Here is a 20,435-nt window from a genome sequence, read left to right on the forward strand (position 1 = left end):
CATTCCAAAACCAGTGTTCGAGTGTCATTTTCAGCGAACGCGTCCTTTCAAAATCAATTTTTCACCCTCTTTTTTTTTTTCTTCCTCAATTTCTTCAAGGTGTTTCCACTGTACCAGCTTTTCTCGCATCCTCCCTTCATCAGAAATCAAATACGAAGGAAACGACAAAGTAATTCAAGCTCCAATAGGCCACTAGGTCCTTTCCAAGCTGATTGTTATAGTGGAATATATTGATATATTATGATGTATACAGTATACGTGTGACGCCATCTTACACACAGGAAGTGATCTCACGCGAAAATGAATACAAATATTGACTCTGTGTGTGTGTATGTGTGTGTGTGTTGTGTCTGTCTGTCTATCTGTCTGTAGAATTACCTATTCATAATTACCTACTTGTATATATAAGGTGATCGTGGGGAAACACTCACATTTATCCAGCCACTTATTTTGAAAAATGTGTAGGTTCCCTGCATCCAGTACAGTTCTTGATTGATGCCAACTGTCATTTGATATATTCTTAAGAGAAAGACATAATTCGTCATTTCTTATTGCTTTTTTTCATACCCTTTTCATCCCAGTTTTGACACAATCTGTCCTTATGCTTGTCTGTAGGAATATACATCACAACACCATCATATTTCCCTTTCTGGCAACATCTTCTTTTATCCATCCAAAAAAATTAAAAACATATTTACCTTTCCATCTCACACCATTCGTAATGGATACTTTTGAAGACATTGGATTGCTGTTCTCAGCAACTTTTCATGTGATGCGTAGTCTGCTCTGATATTCTCCTTAGTGCGTGTGTCTGTCAAACGCTCAAAGTGCTTTTGTACAATATCCCAAGATTTTGTACAATATCCCAAGATTTTCTACAATATCCCAAGATTTTGTACAACATCCCAAGATTCTGTACAACATCCCAAGATTTTGTACAATATCCCAAGATTTTGTACAATATCCCAAGATTTTGTACAACATCCCAAGATTTTGTACAATATCCCAAGATTTTGTACAATATCCCAAGATGTTTGTCAGTGTGGTGTCGTCATATCCCATCTTACAACACGACTCCCGCTATTATTACACTTCATCGTACATCCGCCATATCGAGACGCGGGAGCAGTTACACCCCACGTCATTGTCTCTGTCTCCCACAACGACATTTTCTCTTACATCGACATTGTCTCTGTCTCCCACAACGACATTGTCTCTCCCCCACAACGACATTGTCTCCCACAACGACATTGTCTCTCTGTCTCCCACAACGACATTTTCTCTTACATCGACATTGTCTCCCACAACGATATTGTCTCTCTCTCCCACAACGACATTTTCTCTTACATCGACATTGTCTCTGTCTCCCACAACGACATTGTCTCTCTGTCTCCCACAACGACATTGTCTCTCACAACAACATTGTCTGTCTGTCTCCCACATTGTCTCTCTCTCCCACAAGACATTGTCTCTGTCTCCCACAACGACATTTTCTCTTACATCGACATTGTCTCTGTCTCCCACAACGACATTGTCTCTCTCCCACAACGACATTGTCTCCCACAACGACATTGTCTCTCTGTCTCTCACAACGACATTGTCTCTTTCTCCCACAACGACATTTTCTCTTACATCGGCTGTATGTGATCATTTTACGGTGATTCGAAGGGGGAAGAAACCACAGTAGACACACTGTCACTAAGTCAAGGTGTTCTTCTATCTGGTGTTCTAATGGGAACGAGCGTTATCCAGTTCTGTTCATGGCAGTATCCTTGTCAACTCCACCTCCTTCAGTTTTAGCCTACCTTCGTCCACTTGGCCAGCCACCCACCCACTTCAGGAGGTTCGCCACCCACTTCAGGAGGTTGGCTGCTGTCTTCATGTATAAACAATTGCTGAAATCTTTTCAATCATTGCTGCACAAGACTCCCTCGCCTTTTATCTAGAAATGTTTTTTTTTCCTTCCTCAATTTGTACAATTTATCCCACATTAAACCGCCTGCGACACATTTACGACCTCTGGGTAATCTTATTAACACGCTGTGTTCTTCACTCTATCGTCTCATCCTTCCATCTTGCCTTAAAGCTTACGTAATGATTTATCTCTCGTTAATATGTACACCTCGCCTGTCAGCCTGTGTAGCAAGGGATCCTATATACCTTCTTCATAAGTCTCTCTCTCTCTCTCTCTCTCTCTCTCTCTCTCTCTCTCTCTCTCTCTCTCTCTCTCTCTCTCTCTCTCTCTCTCTCATTTTTCCCTCCTTTACATATGGCGGTCAAGTTGATCATGTTGCCCCGAGCATTTTTTTTCCCCCAGACTCTCCCCCGCATCTTGACAATGCCGATCCTAACCTACAACACATTAATACCTCCCAGTATTTACTGTTGAGGAATGTACCCATTTCCCCGTAATGACTTCGACTCCATTTCACCCATTTGGAGTTCCCCTGGGGTAGCAAGAAAGCCTTGGGAACAATGCGTTCTGCAACGTCACCCAGCCTAGCCCCTCTCTCTTGGTCAACCGTCTTCCAGTGATAGTTTAATATACACAGTGTTCCTCGCCTTCAGTAAGGTCTCTGTTAATACCGTCATCCAACGCAAGTGGATGACCTCACCTCCTCTGTCTCTCTCTGGTTTAGTTCCACTATACGCCGCTTTATGAACGAATCCTGAAACTCTTTCCTGGACCTTTTTCTACACTTGCATTATCCTCCTCGGCGTTCCATCCATCGCTTTTTTATCTCGTGTAACTGTGAGCCATTTGGCCACATATCCCTTGTTTACTGATGCAGGTTACTCAAGTTATTCTACAGGATGCAGACGCAACTTTATCATCTTCATCATTTTTTATTTCTTTTAGGTATTGTAGTTCTCATATTTTTTGTCACCATTGAGCCAAGATGAATATATGTATTTATTTTACATTCATATGACCCAGTTGAACAGTGTGTTTCGAAATGGCCTTACCATTCATTTAAAACTGATTCTTTTCTCTAGAATTACAATCTCCCGGAGTGTAATCACTCTAGTCCCCATTATTTCTGCACACTAATAAACATCCTCTTAATTCTTGTACTAATTTTCTTCTTTTCTTCTGAGCTTCGCCCTTCTTTGGGAGCGATGACGAAACTTGAGAAGCATATCTTAATTTCGAAATCATGTAGGACGTGTGCAGAGGTTACTGGATGTTTCCTTAATCGTATATTTGAATCAATTTCTAATATTTACCAGCAATTAAGCCCCCTGACTGCTCTTTTCACCATCACTAGCCATAGGGAAAGTTCCAGAGGAATGGAAGTTGGTCTTTTCTAATCGATATTCCAAGAAATGATACAATTAGCTGCCCGAATGTGTCCAGTTAACTTAACGTCTGTCGTTGGGAAACTTGTGGAACAATATTGTTCACCATTTAGAGAAATGAACGATTCCCAGCGTAAATTTTTTGGACGAGATCGCTCATGTCTTACAAATCTATCTATCATTTTTATGGTATAATGTACATGTCTTACAAATCTGTCTGTTATTTTTATGGTATAATGTACATGTCTTACAAATCTGTCTGTTATTTTTATGGTATAATGTACATGTCTTACAAATCTGTCTGTTATTTTTATGGTATAATCAACATTGTACGATGAATATAACGTAGTTGTTGTCGTCTGTTTAGATTTTCTCAAACATTCGATATAGTTGCGCATGAAAGGTTACTCACTTGCAGGAGTCGTCATGTGGCATGGATGGGGTTGTGTACTTTGTTGGTTGGGAAATTTGTTGATTGATTGGCTGTAAACAAATGGTTAATGGTCAAGTCTGATTGGCTGTAAACAAAGATTTGTGATTAATGGTCAAGTCTGATTGGCTGTAGACAAAGATTAGTGGTTAATGGTCAAGTCTGATTGGCTGTAAACAAAGATTTGTGATTAATGGTCAAGTCTGATTGGCTGTAAACAAAGATTAGTGGTTAATGGTCTAGTCTGATTGGCTGTAAACAAAGATTAGTGGTTAATGGTCAAGTCTGATTGGCTGTAAACAAAGATTAGTGGTTAATGGTCAAGTCTGATTGGCTGTAGACAAAGATTTGTGCTTAATGGTCAAGTCTGATTGGCTGTAAACAAAGATTCGTGCTTAATGGTCAAGTCTGATTGGCTGTAAACAAAGATTCGTGCTTAATGGTCAAGTCTGATTGGCTGTAAACAAAGATTCGTGCTTAATGGTCAGTTCTGATTGGCTGTAAACAAAGATTCGTGCTTAATGGTCAAGTCTCAGAATGGTTGGACGTAACAAGTGGTGTGCCACAGGGATCAGTCTTGGAACCATTTCTTTCTCTCTCTCATCAATATCAAGTGATATCGATGATGTGTTACGGTGTGGAAAATATCGAAATTCGCAAATGATTCCCAATGGTGAAATGAATCAAACACTGACTTTGAACATCTTTATCTTCTATACGGACATATTGACGGTCTGGGGGGGCTCCTCACCGGTGGCAAAGTTGTACATATCGAGTGTACAGACGAGGAGGTAAGCCATAGTATGAATCATGCTGAGCCACGAGAGATAAATGAGGAATAAGATGTGGGGCGTAATGAACTCTGGTGACCTAAAGTTAAGTAGGCAGTGCACAGAAACAATAAAAACAGCGAACAAGACTCCCGTAGGCATAGGTAAAGTTTTCCTATTGAAGTATAAGGAAATCATCGTCACTGTACATTTCATTTGGCGCATCACCATCTTGAAGATTGTGTTCAAGTATGACAAAGAGACGGATAGAATGGAGAAAATACAGCGTCAAAACTACCAAAATCATTCCCGGACTGAGAAGCGATCCCATAGGAACCAACTAAACTGGTTGATTCCATTTAGCTCAGAAAAGAGAAGGTTAAGCGGTGATTTAACTAGGATATTCCAAAAGTATCACAAGCTTTGGTATTGATTTGGGTAGTTATATAATAACGCCTGAATCGTCTGACTTCACCCATAGTGATGGATACAACCTCCTGGTCCAACGTTTTACCTCGAATGAGGCGAAGTTACTTTCCTTCAAGATTATAAACATAAATGATTGCAAGGGGTTGAATGCAGTACTATATAGATACGTTCAGAAATAGACTTTGATACAGAGTTCGCTTCCAGTCCACGATTATCATTATTTTTCTCCTCAGTCACATGAGAAGTTGATGTGCGTTTGTCTTTGAATCATCTACATGCCTTTCAGTTCTTACCCCCGCCCCCTCACTGATCTGTGAGTTTCTGTTGTCTTCCACCGTCACAAACAGCTTCGAAGGGACCCCATTGGTCTGTTGCTTCTTGCATTCTTTTGTATTCGTACGTATAACAGTCAGTCTTCCATTGGTGGGTCTACACACACACACACACACACACACACACACACACACACACAGAAACTGTAGAAAGCATCAGTCAGACGTTGCCTCGGGTTCAAGTATGATTTAGGGGTGATGACACATGCAGACACCTTATGTGGATGTCAGCCAAAATAATGTCTGTATCACAGAGATAGAACAGCAACATGACGGCGTAGCACAGAAATAGATGGATGCAGAGAAGTGATGGCAGGAGAATGATTAATAAGACGGAAAGTTTTGTATTTTACTTTGGTTTATAAAGGGGATGGAGGAAGAGGCACGTAGGATGTGTGAACCGCACTCTGTTATAGAGCGAATAAAACCCTGTAGATATGAAACAGTTGCTCACAAGGAGAATGATTACGCCACTTATACAACACTCACAGCTTCGGGGAAGTAGACTTAGTAATGTAGATTATGTGGAGTTTCCATTAGAGAGCGGACGATATAGTCTTGCCCAACAACTTTATGTTATTGAAGAGTTGAGTTGTGGTGTTTCGAGATTGAGCAGAAGGGAAACTAGTGATTCTAAGATTGAGTTATGGGAAACTATTGTAGTTTTAGCACCATTCAATTTTACTAGGTGACTGCCTCCCGATTTTGAGATGTTGCGCTGGCCAGCATTGAGAGAGGAAATAAGATTAATACGAGAGAGAGAAAGAGTAAATAGAAGGAGGGGTGATGGGGGAAAGTGAGTTAGATTGTGTAATGTAGAATAATCAGCGTAAGAATAAATAGGGTTTGAATTGGTGGGGGAAAGTGAGTTAAATTATGTAATGTGGAATAATCATCATAAGAATAAATAGGATTAGAATTGGAAGAGAGAACGTTCCTTGAGAGAAGAGACTAGGCGGTAGGAGAGGACCCTGAGGAACACCACTGTTGATTGGACTGGACGAGGGGAAGTCCCTCTTTCAACGATGCAATGGAACAGCCAGAGGAAGAAACTATGCATCAAGGAACGGAGAGAAGCAGATGAGACAAAGGGAGGGAGTTAAAACGAAAGAAAAGAAGGGAGTTTAGCAGACGGTTTAGAGATTACTACAAGGACTGCGACAACAATATCATCAAAGTCCTTGTGAGAGGAGGATCAGAGATGATTTGCATGGGAGGGATGATCTCCAGGAGTCCCAGCACTGCGAAATCTGTACTCTTGATCAGAAAGGGAGTGGGATTCCAAGTATTTAGGAAAGTAGGATATTTTTTCGTAAAATTACAAAAAAAAAAAAAGATTTAGGAGATAGCAGAAGAGAAAACAGTGGAGTGATAGTTGGAGAAGATATAGCTGTCTCCTTTTTGGGGGGTACAGACTGCACCTAGACGGAAGGAAAAGTCTGTGATTTTAAACAAAATGCGAGATAGGCGAGGAAGGATCGGGGTTAACTATGTCTCCATATAGAGGAGATATACCACCTGCAAGCCATACGTCTTGTACACCTGGTGTGTGGAGAACACTTGGAGGACCCTGCGCACAGGTTCATCCACCAAGCGAAAGTTCTGTATCACCTTCTTCAGGCGTTGGGGGTACTTCTAAGACCACATACACTCTCACTATGTATATGGTCTTCGATGTGGCCCATGACCAGGGGAGGTGGGAGAAAGGGAGGAACGGGAAAATAATATATGTGTTTATGTTCCAATGATATAGTTCTCTCAGTTCTTTGCATCAAAGAAAATGATATTTCTACAATTCTTGAGTAACTAAAGTATTTAAGTATTCTCTGGTCGTCATTGGTGCTCCATAAACAGTTTCATGAAATGCTTTAGTTGCGACCAGCCTCTGAGCTTATCCATCTTTATTTATAACATTTATAATTCATATTTAATCCTACATTAGTAATTTCCAGTATCGACCAGCGAGATACTACTATATTCACATGTGTGGAACTGTTTTATGAATGTGTTTGACGAAGATTGAATAATTTACAGGTGCCTCTTTCTTATGTCTGAAGTTTGTTATAACATGTACTTCTTTTGCAGGCTGCACTTAAGAAAAGAATAATACTTGTACTTATAAAAGAAAGAAAAAAAAAAATGCCGCACTCTACAGATAGAGCGTAGAACTCTCTCCCAGTAATGTACAGGTGGGGTACGGAACTCTCTCCCCTTAGTGTACTTTATCTCCAAACTCTGCATGTAGTGTAGACCTCTTTCCCTCTACTGTACAGGTAGGTAGCAGAACTCTCTTCCCGTAGTGTACAAAGAGGGTGTAGAAATATCTTCTCGTACTGTAGAGTGTAGAACTCTCTCCCTTTATTGTATAAGAAGTGTAAACCCCTCTCCCGGCGCTGTACATATAAAGGCTAGAACACTTCGCACACTGTACATGTAGAGTGTAGAACTCTCTCCCAATACTGTAGTGTAGAACTTTCTCCCAGTACTGCATACATAGAGTGCAGAACTCTCTCTCTCTCTCTCTCTCTCTCTCTCTCTCTCTCTCTCTCTCTCTCTCTCTCTCTCTCTCTCTCTCTCTCTCTCTCTCTCTCTCTCTCTCTCTCTCTCTCTCTCTCTCTTCCCTTATTTTATTGTATAGATATTGTATAGAGCTCTCGCCACGTACTTTGCAGATAGAGTGTAAATATCTTTCCCAGTACTGTGCCGATTTTGCATCAACTCTTCCCGTACTCTTCAGATGGAGTACAAAACTCTTTCCCCGTACTGTATAGATAGATTGTAGAGCTTTCTTCCCTTACTGTACTGATCATGTTTTATGTTTTGCTGATACTATATCTCAAGGAAAAGAGCAAGGGCAAGAACATCTGCTCCTTCCCCTACCACAATCTTTCATCTGAGTGATTCGCTGTTGATAAAAAGCGAGTTCGTTAGAGAATGGGAGAAAAGATGTATGAGAGAGAGAGAGAGAGAGAGAGAGAGAGAGAGAGAGAGAGAGAGAGAGAGAGAGAGAGAGAGAGAGAGAGAGAGAGAGAGAGAGAGAGAGAGAGAGAGAGAGATTCATACGATTGTAGGAAGTATTTCTTTTGAATCTCTCGCTGACTGCTTCACAATATGCCTTTTTCGTAACCTTATGAATTGTATACCTATATTGGTCTTTCCTGTAAGTTTTAGACAGGCGTGATATACGGAGACCATGATGGTTTTTAATTCTTTTTGTTATAACCACTTTATTCAAAGTTACCGCCAACTACTTGATTGTCCTTCAAGGGATGCGTAGTATAAGATAAAAGTCTTTGGGGAGGACGAAATCTCTGTACCACACGTATAGATATACCCTAATTCTTGTACTTTGTCTCATTTTTGTTTTTGATGGGTTTTGATAGTTTGAATTTGAGTTAATTATTGATGAGTGGGAGACCGTGTTTGAGCATAACATTTTTATCGGCATCAACCTTGGGGGCCTTGGCTGCTTCGTGGAAGATGTCCGATGATCCGTACGGGGCCAACTCTCGTCGCATTTCTCGCAGGATTGTGATATGATGAAGCAACAGGGCCATGAGGAGATCAACACTGACCACAGGGGAAAGGGCTGACAACCTTGAACAAGTCAAAAAGCTTACGAAGTGAGTGCACGAGTGGTAATATGTCGCAGTTGTGAGTACCCTTTAAAGTTCCCGTGGGCTTTTGCAACACTATCAAGACACAAAACACCTGTGGGGTCAAGGTTGACCAGTGAAACCAACTATGCCCCTTCCTCTATGGGGGTTCTTGATTTTTACTTGAATTGGCTGTGTTCTGAATCAGTAGTCGGTGACTGGTCAGAATTTACCGAGAATAGATAGTCTATCAGTAGTTACCACCCTCTACACCTTTGTTTTGCCATTTTTCCTTATGTTGGATTAATCTTTGGGTTTCCATTTCACTTCCAGGCATCACCAATTGTCTCAAGTTTGCATAGGCTCTCGGCGCCCTCCCGTGTGCTCTCTCCAGAGCAACTTTCTTTTGTATTTTCAAAAAGGAAGTAGATTGTTTATGTAGGTCTACTGGTTTTAGATATTTAGGTAATTTGCCAGTCACTCAGCTCTGTCCATACATCGTAGACCTATGTATATGGACCCCAGGGGAAACAAGCCTCTTATGGCTTTTTTTTCGTAGTCTCCAATTTGTTTATGTTGAGAGGATTTATGATTGTTCTTTGTGTGTACTCCATCCTTATATGTTTAGTTAGGAATTGATTCAATTTATTCTGGCAGAATGCACGTGCATTGTACACATATAACTTTTGCGTGCAATAACTCATGAACTATGTACAAATGCTTATTACTAATATGGTCCTTATTTTGTCTGGTGATGCTTTGGTAAGAACATTTCAATGTTGATGGAGATTGTCTTGGTAAAATACAAGTCTAGGGACACAATTGAAATAACATATGGACAAGGCACATGTCACTGGACGCACAACACTCGGTGAAAATATTTAAGACTGGCTTTGCATCATTTTGACGTTTTCTTATACCATGTTTTCAGGTAAAAGATGGGGTAGGTCTGTGGAGTATGGAAAGTGTGGGGTTAACATAAAACTTGGTGAAATGCTTGTAGAAATCAAAATCCATTGTCGACAATCCGAGATGCTGGTACCTATCTTTATTTTGGGCAATTTATCAGTAAGACAACGCATATTTTCTGAGTTTGGAATTTTCATTGTACGCTTCTCATTTCTTTTTTTTTTTTTCTCCTTTAAAGAATGATATAATGCCCTTACTACAGCTCATTTGAGTTTGGTGCCTGACTACTGTTGGTCTGTATGGAGCGAGTTTGAACTGCATGGATCCTACTGTATTGTTTTTCTGTGCTCTTGTTTATAGAACTAGTGATCTTGGTGATCTCAAGTTGTTATTGGCTATGGTTATGCACCATACACAGCCTTTTTGGTTGGATTATTAACGATTATTGGCCAAAAGGTCAAGGAAGCATGGATGTAAGACAGTGATTAGTATGTATTTCCAAGTGAAAGGCGATGCACACGGCTGTAACAAAAATGCTTTAGCAAATGAAATTATTGATATACATTTGGTACATCATGTAGTATGTATGTGAAATAATTGTTGAGTAAAGCTTGCCCAGGACTTATGGTTGCTTTGCTGAACTTGGATGTACTGTATATGTAGTCATTGTGGATGTTGGTCTGGACATTTTTGTTGATATGAAATAATTGTGGATAAGGCTTGCACAGGACTTTTTGTTGCTTTGCACTTGTAGTGTCCCATTTGCGATGATGGTCTGCCTAATTTAACATCAGTTGTGAAAATGCTTTAGGTGTTTTGTTAACTGTTATTTGCACCTTATTTGAAATTTTTATTGACATGATGGAAGAAAATTTCTTGGAAATATTGAACACAATATATAATCATAAAAATCATTACCTAAAAAATATCTTATTTCTAACCTCAAGTTTAGTGCCTTGTGAAATTGTTCTTGAAAATATAAAGAATTCATTGATGCAACTAGAGTAATAATTGCAATGAATTTCATTGAGATATGGCAATGAAGCAAAACTAAATCTAAATTATGTGAGGTAAGGTTTGGTTTGAATTACATTGAGCGAGTGATTTGCACCTTTTGAAGGTGGGTGGAGTTGCAGGTTGAGGAAGACATTTTGTGAGTAGCAGCCTTGGAACTTTAATTTGAAGCATTTCAAGTCAGCTGTTGTTAGGTATATAGCACATTGTTGTCCAGAGTTTCTCTCATTAATCACAATTGTATTGATATGAATTTGTCACATATTTCATGATATTTGAAATACTTGATGTTTCGTTATGTGGTGTAATTGCCCAGTTGTGATCCTGCAGGGTGATAATGGGCACAGATAGAATTAATGTAATTATTTACCTGTACCATGTTTTTAGATAACTTCACACGTCCACACACGCAAATATACATACCTATACATCTCAACGTATACATATATATATACACACACACAGACATATACATATATACCCTGTACACAATACATATTGTCTGCCTTTATTCATTCCCATCGCCAGCCCACCACACATGAAATAACAACCCCCTCCCCCCTTATGTGTGCGAGGTAGCTTCAGGAAAAGACAACAATTGTTCACACTCAGTCTCAAGCTGTCATGTAATAATGCACCAAAACCACAGCTCCCTTTCCACATCTAGGCCCCACAGAACTTTCCATGGTTTATCCCAGACGCTTCACATGCCCTGGTTCAATCCATTGACAGCACGTCAACCCCAGTATACCACATCGTTCCAGTTCACTCTATTCCTTGCACGCCTTTCACCTTCCTGCATGTTCAGGCCCCGATATCTCAAAATATATATATATATATATATATATATATATATATATATATATATATATATATATATATATATATATTTTTTTTTTTTTTTTTTTTTTTTTTCTGTCTCCCGCGTTTGCGAGGTAGCGCAAGGAAACAGACGAAAGAAATGGCCCAACCCACCCCATACACATGTATATACATACGTCCACACACGCAAATATACATACCTACTCCACACACGCAAATATACATACCTACACCGCTTTCCGTGGTTTACCCCAGACGCTTCACATGCCCTAATTCAATCCACTGACAGCACATCAACCCCGGTATACCACATCGATCCAATTCACTCTATTCCTTGCCCTCCTTTCACCCTCCTGCATGTTCAGGCCCCGATCACTCAAAATCTTTTTCACTCCATCTTTCCACTTCCAATTTGGTCTCCCACTTCTCGTTCCCTCCACCTCCGACACATATATCCTCTTGGTCAATCTTTCCTCACTCATTCTCTCTATGTGCCCAAACCATTTCAAAACACCCTCTTCTGCTCTCTCAACCATGCTCTTTTCATTTCCACACATCTCTCTTACCCTTACGTTACTTACTCGATCAAACCACCTCACACCACGCATTGTCCTCAGCCATCTCATTTCCAGCACATCCATCCTCCTGCGCACAACTCTATCCATAGCCCATGCCTCGCAACCATACAACATTGTTGGAACCACTATTCCTTCAAACATACCCATTTTTGCTTTCCGAGATAATGTTCTCGACTTCCACACATTCTTCAAGGCTCCCAGGATTTTCGCCCCCTCCCCCACCCTATGATCCACTTCCGCTTCCATGGTTCCATCCGCTGCCAGATCCACTCCCAGATATCTAAAACACTTTACTTCCTCCAGTTTTTCTCCATTCAAACTTACCTCCCAATTGACTTGACCCTCAACCCTACTGTACCTAATTACCTTGCTCTTATTCACATTTACGCTTAACTTTCTTCTTTCACACACTTTACCAAACTCAGTCACCAGCTTCTGCAGTTTCTCACATGAATCAGCCACCAGCGCTGTATCATCAGCAAACAACACCTGACTCACTTCCCAAGCTCTCTCATCCCCAACAGACTTCATACTTGCCCCTCTTTCCAAAACTCTTGCATTTACCTCCCTAACAACCCTATCCATAAACAAATTAAACAACCATGGAGACATCACACACCCCTTGCCGCAAACCTACATTCACTGAGAACCAATCACTTTCCTCTCTTCCTACAAATATATATTTATTCATTTGTTTTCCCCCTCCCCATTCTTGATTGCTGTTTCCCAAGTTAGCAAGGTAGCACAAGGAACAGATGAATGAAGGCCACACCTGCTCACATCCAATTCTGGCTGACTCGTGATCAGTGGGTATATTTGGTTTAATGTAATAACTGTACAGAAGAAAAGTTAGTATATCAAAAGGTAAAGAATATGTTAATACTGTGGTTTTAGGAATTTTAATTTTGTAACAGCCTTTTATTTCTAAATATAATCTGACTAGAACTGTTTCAACAGTAAACTATTCTTGAATGAGATATATACACATGATATTTTTTGTGTATGCAATTATGTTATATATTTCACTTTGGTAATATTGTAGTGTTATTTTGGGGCATATCATTATTCATTGGTCCTTAATATCAAATTCTAATATGCATTTTGATATTGATTTTACTTATGGGCTGAGTTATATTCTTTTGTGCTGTTTTCACTTTGTTTTTCAAAAAAATATTACCTAACATAATCTTGATGCAGATAATAAAAGTACTCTAGTTTTAAATGCACTTGTTAGAGTTTAATGTTTAGTAAAATGAATTGATATAATTTTCATTGTCAGAAAATAAAAGGTGTGCCCCTTGAGTGCTTCTTTACATTTGTTCTACTGTAAATTGCTTGATTTTTGTTTTTAGGCATGTGAGCGAGTGTGTTCGTCGTGCAAATGCAGCACTGGGAGAGGCAGGGGTGGTGGGGGCCATATTTACAGCGCAGGCTGTTGGGGTGCGGGCCAGACTGAGGGATGCATGTGAGCGGGTTATTTTGATGGCCCCTGGCCCCCAAGCACGACGTATGGAGGAGATACTTTGGCGTAAAGTCTACTATGAACCTTTGACTGCAGCCAAGAAGATGAGAAAGGTTTGCGTATGGGAATTAATATTGAGCAACTGATTTTTAGAATACAGTGAAAGAATTGAAGCTTTTGTAATGAAATATTTTCAGTTGCCCTTTTATTTGTGTAATTGTGTTTTTTCACATTTGATGATCCTTCCAGGGTAATATATGGACAAGTGGTGAGGCATGTTGGGTATGTGGTCACCTTTGGAATGGAGTTGCTTACTATCATCAACTTCTACACTCCCTTGCACACACCTACCAGCTGGAGTCTCGCTTGGCTGATTTATTGCCTTATCTGAACAATGGTTGGTGCATATGCCTTCAGTAGGTTTTTTCCCAATTTAACAAAATTTTTCATACCACTTTGACCATTAGAGAAATCTTAGGAAAGTATTATCATGACCAGAGTTTCTCAAAAAGTCAGACATAACATGAATTATGAATCAGATGCTGATGGGAAAACTATGTATTTTTGTCTTTTGATAAGTTGAATGACTGGCAAAGAAGTGTCCTGTCTTTTACTCCTCAACCACCAAGAAACTAAGATCATTTTGGTCGTTAACGCTGGTGTCAATTTTTCATATTTTGAAAGTACATTGCTAAAGGGAATGATGAAGCAAATTACATTGTTTATGCTTCATGGAAAGAAGAAGCATTTGGCTTGGGCTCTGGCATAATTGTTTCAGATGTCAGTTCGTAAGTCAAAATAAGCGTGGCACTAAACTAACAAGTTTCAGGTGCCATCTCTGAATTCAAAATGAGTCTGACACTAAACTGTCTAGTTCCAGATGCCATCTTTCAAGTCAAAATGAGCTTGACACTAAATGTCAGAACATTTTTAACATTGCAAAAGGTTATATATTTATGTATTTATTATATTTTGTCACTGTCTCCTGTGTTAGTGAGGTAGCGCAAGGAAAAGACGAAAGAATGGCCCAACCCACCCACATACACATGTATATACATACATGTCCACAGGCACATATACATACCTATACATCTCAACGTATTCATGTATATACACAAACAGACATATACATATATACACATGAACATAATTCATACTGTCTGCTCTTATTCATTCCCGTTGCCACCCCGCCACACATGAAATGACAACCTCCTCCCACCGCATGTGTGCAAGGTAGTGCTAGGAAAAGACAATAAAGGCCACATTCGTTCACACTCAGTCTCTAGCTGTCATGTATAATGCACCGAAACCACAGCTCCCTTTCCACATCTAAGCCCCACAAAACTTTCCCTGGTTTACCCCAGACACTTCACATGCCCTGGTTCAATCCATTGACAGCACGTCGACCACGGTATACCACATCGTTCCAATTCACTTTATTCCTTGTACACCTTTCACCCTCCTTTATGTTCAGGCCCTGATCACTCAAAATCTTTTTCACTCCATCTTTCCACCTCTGATTTGGTCTTCCACTTCTCCTTGTTCCATCCACCTCTGGCACATATATCCTCTTTGTCAATCTTTCCTCACTCATTTTCTTCATGTGACCAAACCATTTCAAAACACCCTCTTCTACTCTCTCAACCATGCTCTTTTTATTACCACTCATCTCTCGTACCCTTTCATTACTTACTCGATCAAACCACCTCACACCACATTTTGTTCTCAAACATCTCATTTCCAGCATATCGATCCTCCTCTGCACAACTTTATCCATAGCCCACGCCTCGCAACCATATAACATTGTTGGAACTACTATTCCTTCAAACATACCCATTTTTGCTTTCCGAGGTAACATTCTTGCCTTCCACACATTTTTCAACGCTCCCAGAACTTTCGCCCCCTCCCCCACCCTATGACTCACTTCCGCTTCCATGGTTCCATCTGCTGTCAAATCCACTCCCAGATATCTAAAACACTTCACTTCCTCCAGTTTTTCTCCATTCAAACTTACCTCCCAGTTGATTGTCCCTCAACCCTACTGTACCTAATAACCTTGTTCTTATTCACATTTACTCTCAGCTTTCTTATGTCACACACTTTACTAAACTCAGTCACCAGCTTCTGCAGTTTCTCACACAAATCAGCCACCAGCGCTGTATCATCAGCGAACAACAACTGACTCACTTCCCAAGCTCTCTCATCCACAACAGACTTTATACTTACCCCTCTTTCCAAGACTCTTGCATTCACCTCCTTAACAACCCTATCCATAAACAAATTAAACAACCACGGAGACATCATGCACCCCTGCCACAAACTGACACTCCCTGAGAACCAGTCACTTTCCTCTCTTCCTTCTTGTACACATGCCTTACATCCATGATAAAAACTTTTCACTGCTTCTAACAACTTACCTCCCAAACCATATATTCTTAATACCTTCCACAGAGCATTTCTATCAACTCTATCATATGCCTTCTCCAGATCCAGAAATGCTACATACAAATCCATTTACTTTTCTAAGTATTTCTCCCACATACATTCTTCAAAGCAAACACCTGATCCACACATCCTCTACCACTTCTGAAACCACACTGCTCTTCCCCAATCTGATGCTCTGTACATGCCTTCACCCTCTCAATCAATACCCTCCCATATGGTTTCCCAGGAATACTCAACAAACTTATACCTCTGTAATTTGAGCACTCACCTTTATCCCCTTTGCCTTTGTACAGTGGCACTATGCAAGCATTTCGCCAATCCTCAAGCACCTCACCATGAGTCATACATACGTTAAATAACCTTGCCAACCCGTCAGCAACACAGTCACCCCCTTTTTTAATAAATTCCACTTTAATACCATCCAAACCCGCTGCCTTGCCGGCTTTCATCTTCCGCCAAGCTTTTACTACCTCTTCTCTGTTTACCAAATCATTCTCCCTAACTCTCTTACTTTGCACACCACCTTGACCAAAACACCCTATATCTGCCACTCTATCATCAAACACATTCAACAAACCTTCAAAATACTCACTTCATCTCCTCACATCACCACTACTTGTTACCACCTCCCCATTAGCCCCCTTCACTGATGTTCCCATATGTTCCCATGTCTTACGCACTTTATTTACCTCCTTCCAAAACATCTTTTTACTCTCTCTAAAATTTAATGATACTCTCTCACCCCAACTCTCATTTGCCCTCTTTTTCACCTCTTGCACCTTTCTCTTGACCTCCTGCCTCTTTCTTTTATACATCTTCCAATCATTTGCTTTATTCGCTGCAAAAATCATCCAAATGCCTCTCTCTTCTCTTTCACTGATAATTTACTTCTTCATCCCACCACTCACTACTCTTTCTAATCTGCCCACCTCCCACGCTTCTCATGCCACAAGCATCTTTTGTGCAAGCCATCACTACTTCCCTAAATACCACCCATTCCTCCCCCACTCCCCTTATGTTCTTTGTTCTCACCTTTTTCCATTCTGTACTCAATCTCCCCTGGTACTTTCTCACACAAGTCTCCTTCCCAAGCTAATTTACTCTCACCACTCTCTTCTTTTCTGAAAACCCCTACAAATCTTCACCTTTGCCTCCGCAAGATAATATTAGATCAGACATCCCTCCAGTTCCACGTCTCGGCACCTACCCCTCTTAGTCACCTTTTACGACCCGCAGGGAATACGTGGGAAGCATTCTTTCTCCCCCATCCCCAGGGATAAGAGAAGTATGAGGAAAAATGTATTAGCAGATTTTTTTCATACGTGTTTGCCATATCCCTGCATCAGTGAGGTAGTGACAGGAACAAAGAAGCGGCCTCATTCATTCACATCCACTCTAGCTGTCATGTACATTGCAGCAGAACTAGAGCCCCCTGCCCACAGTCAGGCCCCATTGACCACTTTACATTGATCACTGACAGCACATCTTCCCTCGTAAACCACATTTCTCCATCCCTCACATGTTCAGACCCTGAGCCTTCAAAGCATCTTTACTCCAACCATACATGTCCTCCTTGGTTTCCCCCTTTTCTTTGTTTCTCCACTTCTGGCATGTGTACCTTCTTAGTCATCCTTTACTCACTTATCCTCTCCATGTGTCCAGACCATTTCAGCACACCCTCCTCAGCTCTCTTATACATACACCTCTTAACCACCACCCCTTTTTGTTATCCTATCATTACTCATTTGATCAGCCCTCCTTATACCACATTTTGTCCTAACATTTCAATTGCAATGCATTTTGTCTGAGACTCATTCCTCATATCTGTACAGCACAAACAGGACTACTTTACTGTCATACTTAACCATCCTTGCCCTTAAGAACAGTTTCTTCTCTTTCCACATGTTCCCCATTGCACCTGTGCCCTGTTTCCCAAAATACTTCCTGTTCCTCACCCAATCCCTTTGCTTTGCTTACCATCACCTTTTGCTGTTCTACACTCAGTCTCTCATGGTATTTTTTCACAAGCTCATTTACATACCACCATTTTTTCGTAACACCTCTACAATTTTTCACACCAGGTATTTTATCAGACGTCCCACCAGCACCCTTCTCTGCACATTCACACCCAAAATTCTCACCTTTTGCCTTTATCGATTAGTGTATAATCCATTAGTACCCACCTATCAATCTTTCCTACTCACCTGCATATACTTATGTATTACCCCCTTTTTAAAATCAAATGTTCCCAGTCACTATCCTCTCACCTTTTGCCACTCTGCACTCAGTCTCTCATATTTGTTTTACAAGCTTATTTACTTACCACCCTTTTTTCTGAAAAGCTCTACAAATCTTAAACAGGTAATGATCAGACATCCCGCTAGCACCCTTCTCTTCTCATTCACATTGAAGATTCTCACTTTTTGCCCACTTAGCAATTAGTGTATAATCCAATAATACCCACCTATCAATCTTTCCTGCTCACCAACATATACTTAAATATGGCCCCCTTTATAAACAAAATGTTCCCAGTCACTAGTCCTGTTTCAGCATGCAGCTTCACAAGCTGTTCATTTTTATTTACGATTCTTAATACCCCATAACCCCCAGTTGTACCTACAACTGCTTAATCAAATTTCCCATCACTAATAACCAATTTCTCAGAGCAAAACTTCTGACATACTCAGCAGCTCTCAAATCACTTGCCTCTTTTCATTGTTCTTGTGGTCAGGTACATAATCACTAATATCATCAACCAAATCTTACAGTCCACTTTCATGTTTACCCACATTAATTTGGAGCTCACTTTCACATTCCCACAAGTGCTTCTGCAGATGAAGTGCGACTCCTTCTTAAGCTTTCACCTTAAAACTAGCCCAATTTTATCCATGAGACATTTCCAGACCATTACCATTGAACTTTGTTTCACTCAAACCTAGAGCATGTGGGTTCCTTTCCTCAAATATACTATCTCCTTTTTCCTCCTCATGATTACATCCAAATTATTATTTCATAATTGTTATTTTTTCTTTCATGTTCATTATGTGCTGCATTAGCGAGTCAGTGCTAGGAACAGATAAAGAAATGGCTCCTGCTGACTCACATCCTGTCACTGTCTGTCATGTTTAATGTACCAAAGCCAAAGCCTCCTATCCATAGATAATTTTTCATAGAAGTAAGTTAATTACTATTATTATTATTATTGTTGTTGTTATTGCTTTATAGATAATGACATTGGCGTGGTTGCCTCACCATCTGGAGAAAGTGGTGGTGATTCTATACACCGGTGCCTAACATGTTTGGGTGATCTGACACGTTACATGCTGGATCTCCCATCCCCTCCACCATACCATCTTCCAGTTCGCTACTACCTACAGGTTAGCCTGACATTTTGCCAGCATAAACTTAAGGTGATTTCATATTTTGTATAAGGACTATTTGTGTCATTACTGTACTTGCAAATCTTTGCAAAACCAGACAGGATATCCCAAGAATCAGCAAATCTTGGGTTTGAGAACCCATAATAGAATAGAACTGTGAAAGCCATTTAGCAAAGAATGCCTGCTTGCCCCACTGTTTTGATTATTTGAAGAATCTAGATGGGAACTTTATTTTTGTTTTTCAAGATAGTTCTGGGGCCATTCAGGAATACACTGCATTTCATTCAGATCATCTCTTGTTAAGTATACTGTTGTAATCATTAAGATCTTCATGCACTGTTTTCTGTATCAAAAATAGAAAATGCATGTAACCTAGAATAATTCTGGATGATTTGAAATTTTTGGTCCCTGGGAGATGGGTCAGATTTGTTTGCCTTACGTGACATTAGTGGCAGATTCAAGTGAGAAACTGCAGCAATGAATATCTGAGTTTGGGAGTATGTGTGAAATGAGAAAGTGGAGAGGTTATTTGGTTTAGCATTGCAAAGGAACAGGTTAGTTAGGGTCTTGAGTTTGAATGGAGAAAACTTGGAATTTAAAAGTTTTAGATAGCTAGGAGAGGACATGTCAGTGAATGGGACCATGGAAGTGGAGATGAGTCATAATGTAGGCGAAGGGCAAAGGTCCTGAGAGCACTGAGGAATGAGTGGAAAGAGACATCATCATCATGGTAGGCAAAATGGGCTCTGTTTGAAGGTATATTAGTCCCATCAACTTTGTATGGAATTGTGACATGGGCCACAACTGAAAATGAACAGAAGAGGATGGATGTGTTAGAATTGAAATGCTAAGAACAATATGTGGTGTGAGGAGGGTAGATTAAGTAACCACAAGGTAAGAGTGGTGATATAGTTAGAAGAGTATGGTTGAGAGAACTAAAGAGGACATCCTAAAATGGTTGGACATAC

The 20,435-nt window shown here is 40.2% G+C and overlaps 1 protein-coding gene across 1 annotated transcript in view; it reads left to right on the plus strand.

The window, feature by feature from the left end:
• The first annotated feature begins 8,706 nt into the window (after window positions 1-8,706).
• Smg5 (Smg5 nonsense mediated mRNA decay factor) overlaps window positions 8,707-20,435 on the plus strand; it is an 81,311-nt gene continuing 69,582 nt past the window's right edge. Inside the window, exons 1-4 of the mRNA XM_071691481.1 lie at window positions 8,707-8,884; window positions 13,533-13,755; window positions 13,892-14,039; window positions 19,313-19,464. Of these exons, the coding sequence (XP_071547582.1) occupies window positions 8,817-8,884; window positions 13,533-13,755; window positions 13,892-14,039; window positions 19,313-19,464 (591 nt within the window). The 5' untranslated portion in view covers window positions 8,707-8,816. The remainder of the gene's footprint in view (window positions 8,885-13,532; window positions 13,756-13,891; window positions 14,040-19,312; window positions 19,465-20,435) is intronic.

Source organism: Panulirus ornatus, chromosome 50, assembly GCF_036320965.1.
Source record: "Panulirus ornatus isolate Po-2019 chromosome 50, ASM3632096v1, whole genome shotgun sequence".
Taxonomy (NCBI): Eukaryota; Metazoa; Arthropoda; class Malacostraca; order Decapoda; family Palinuridae; genus Panulirus; species Panulirus ornatus.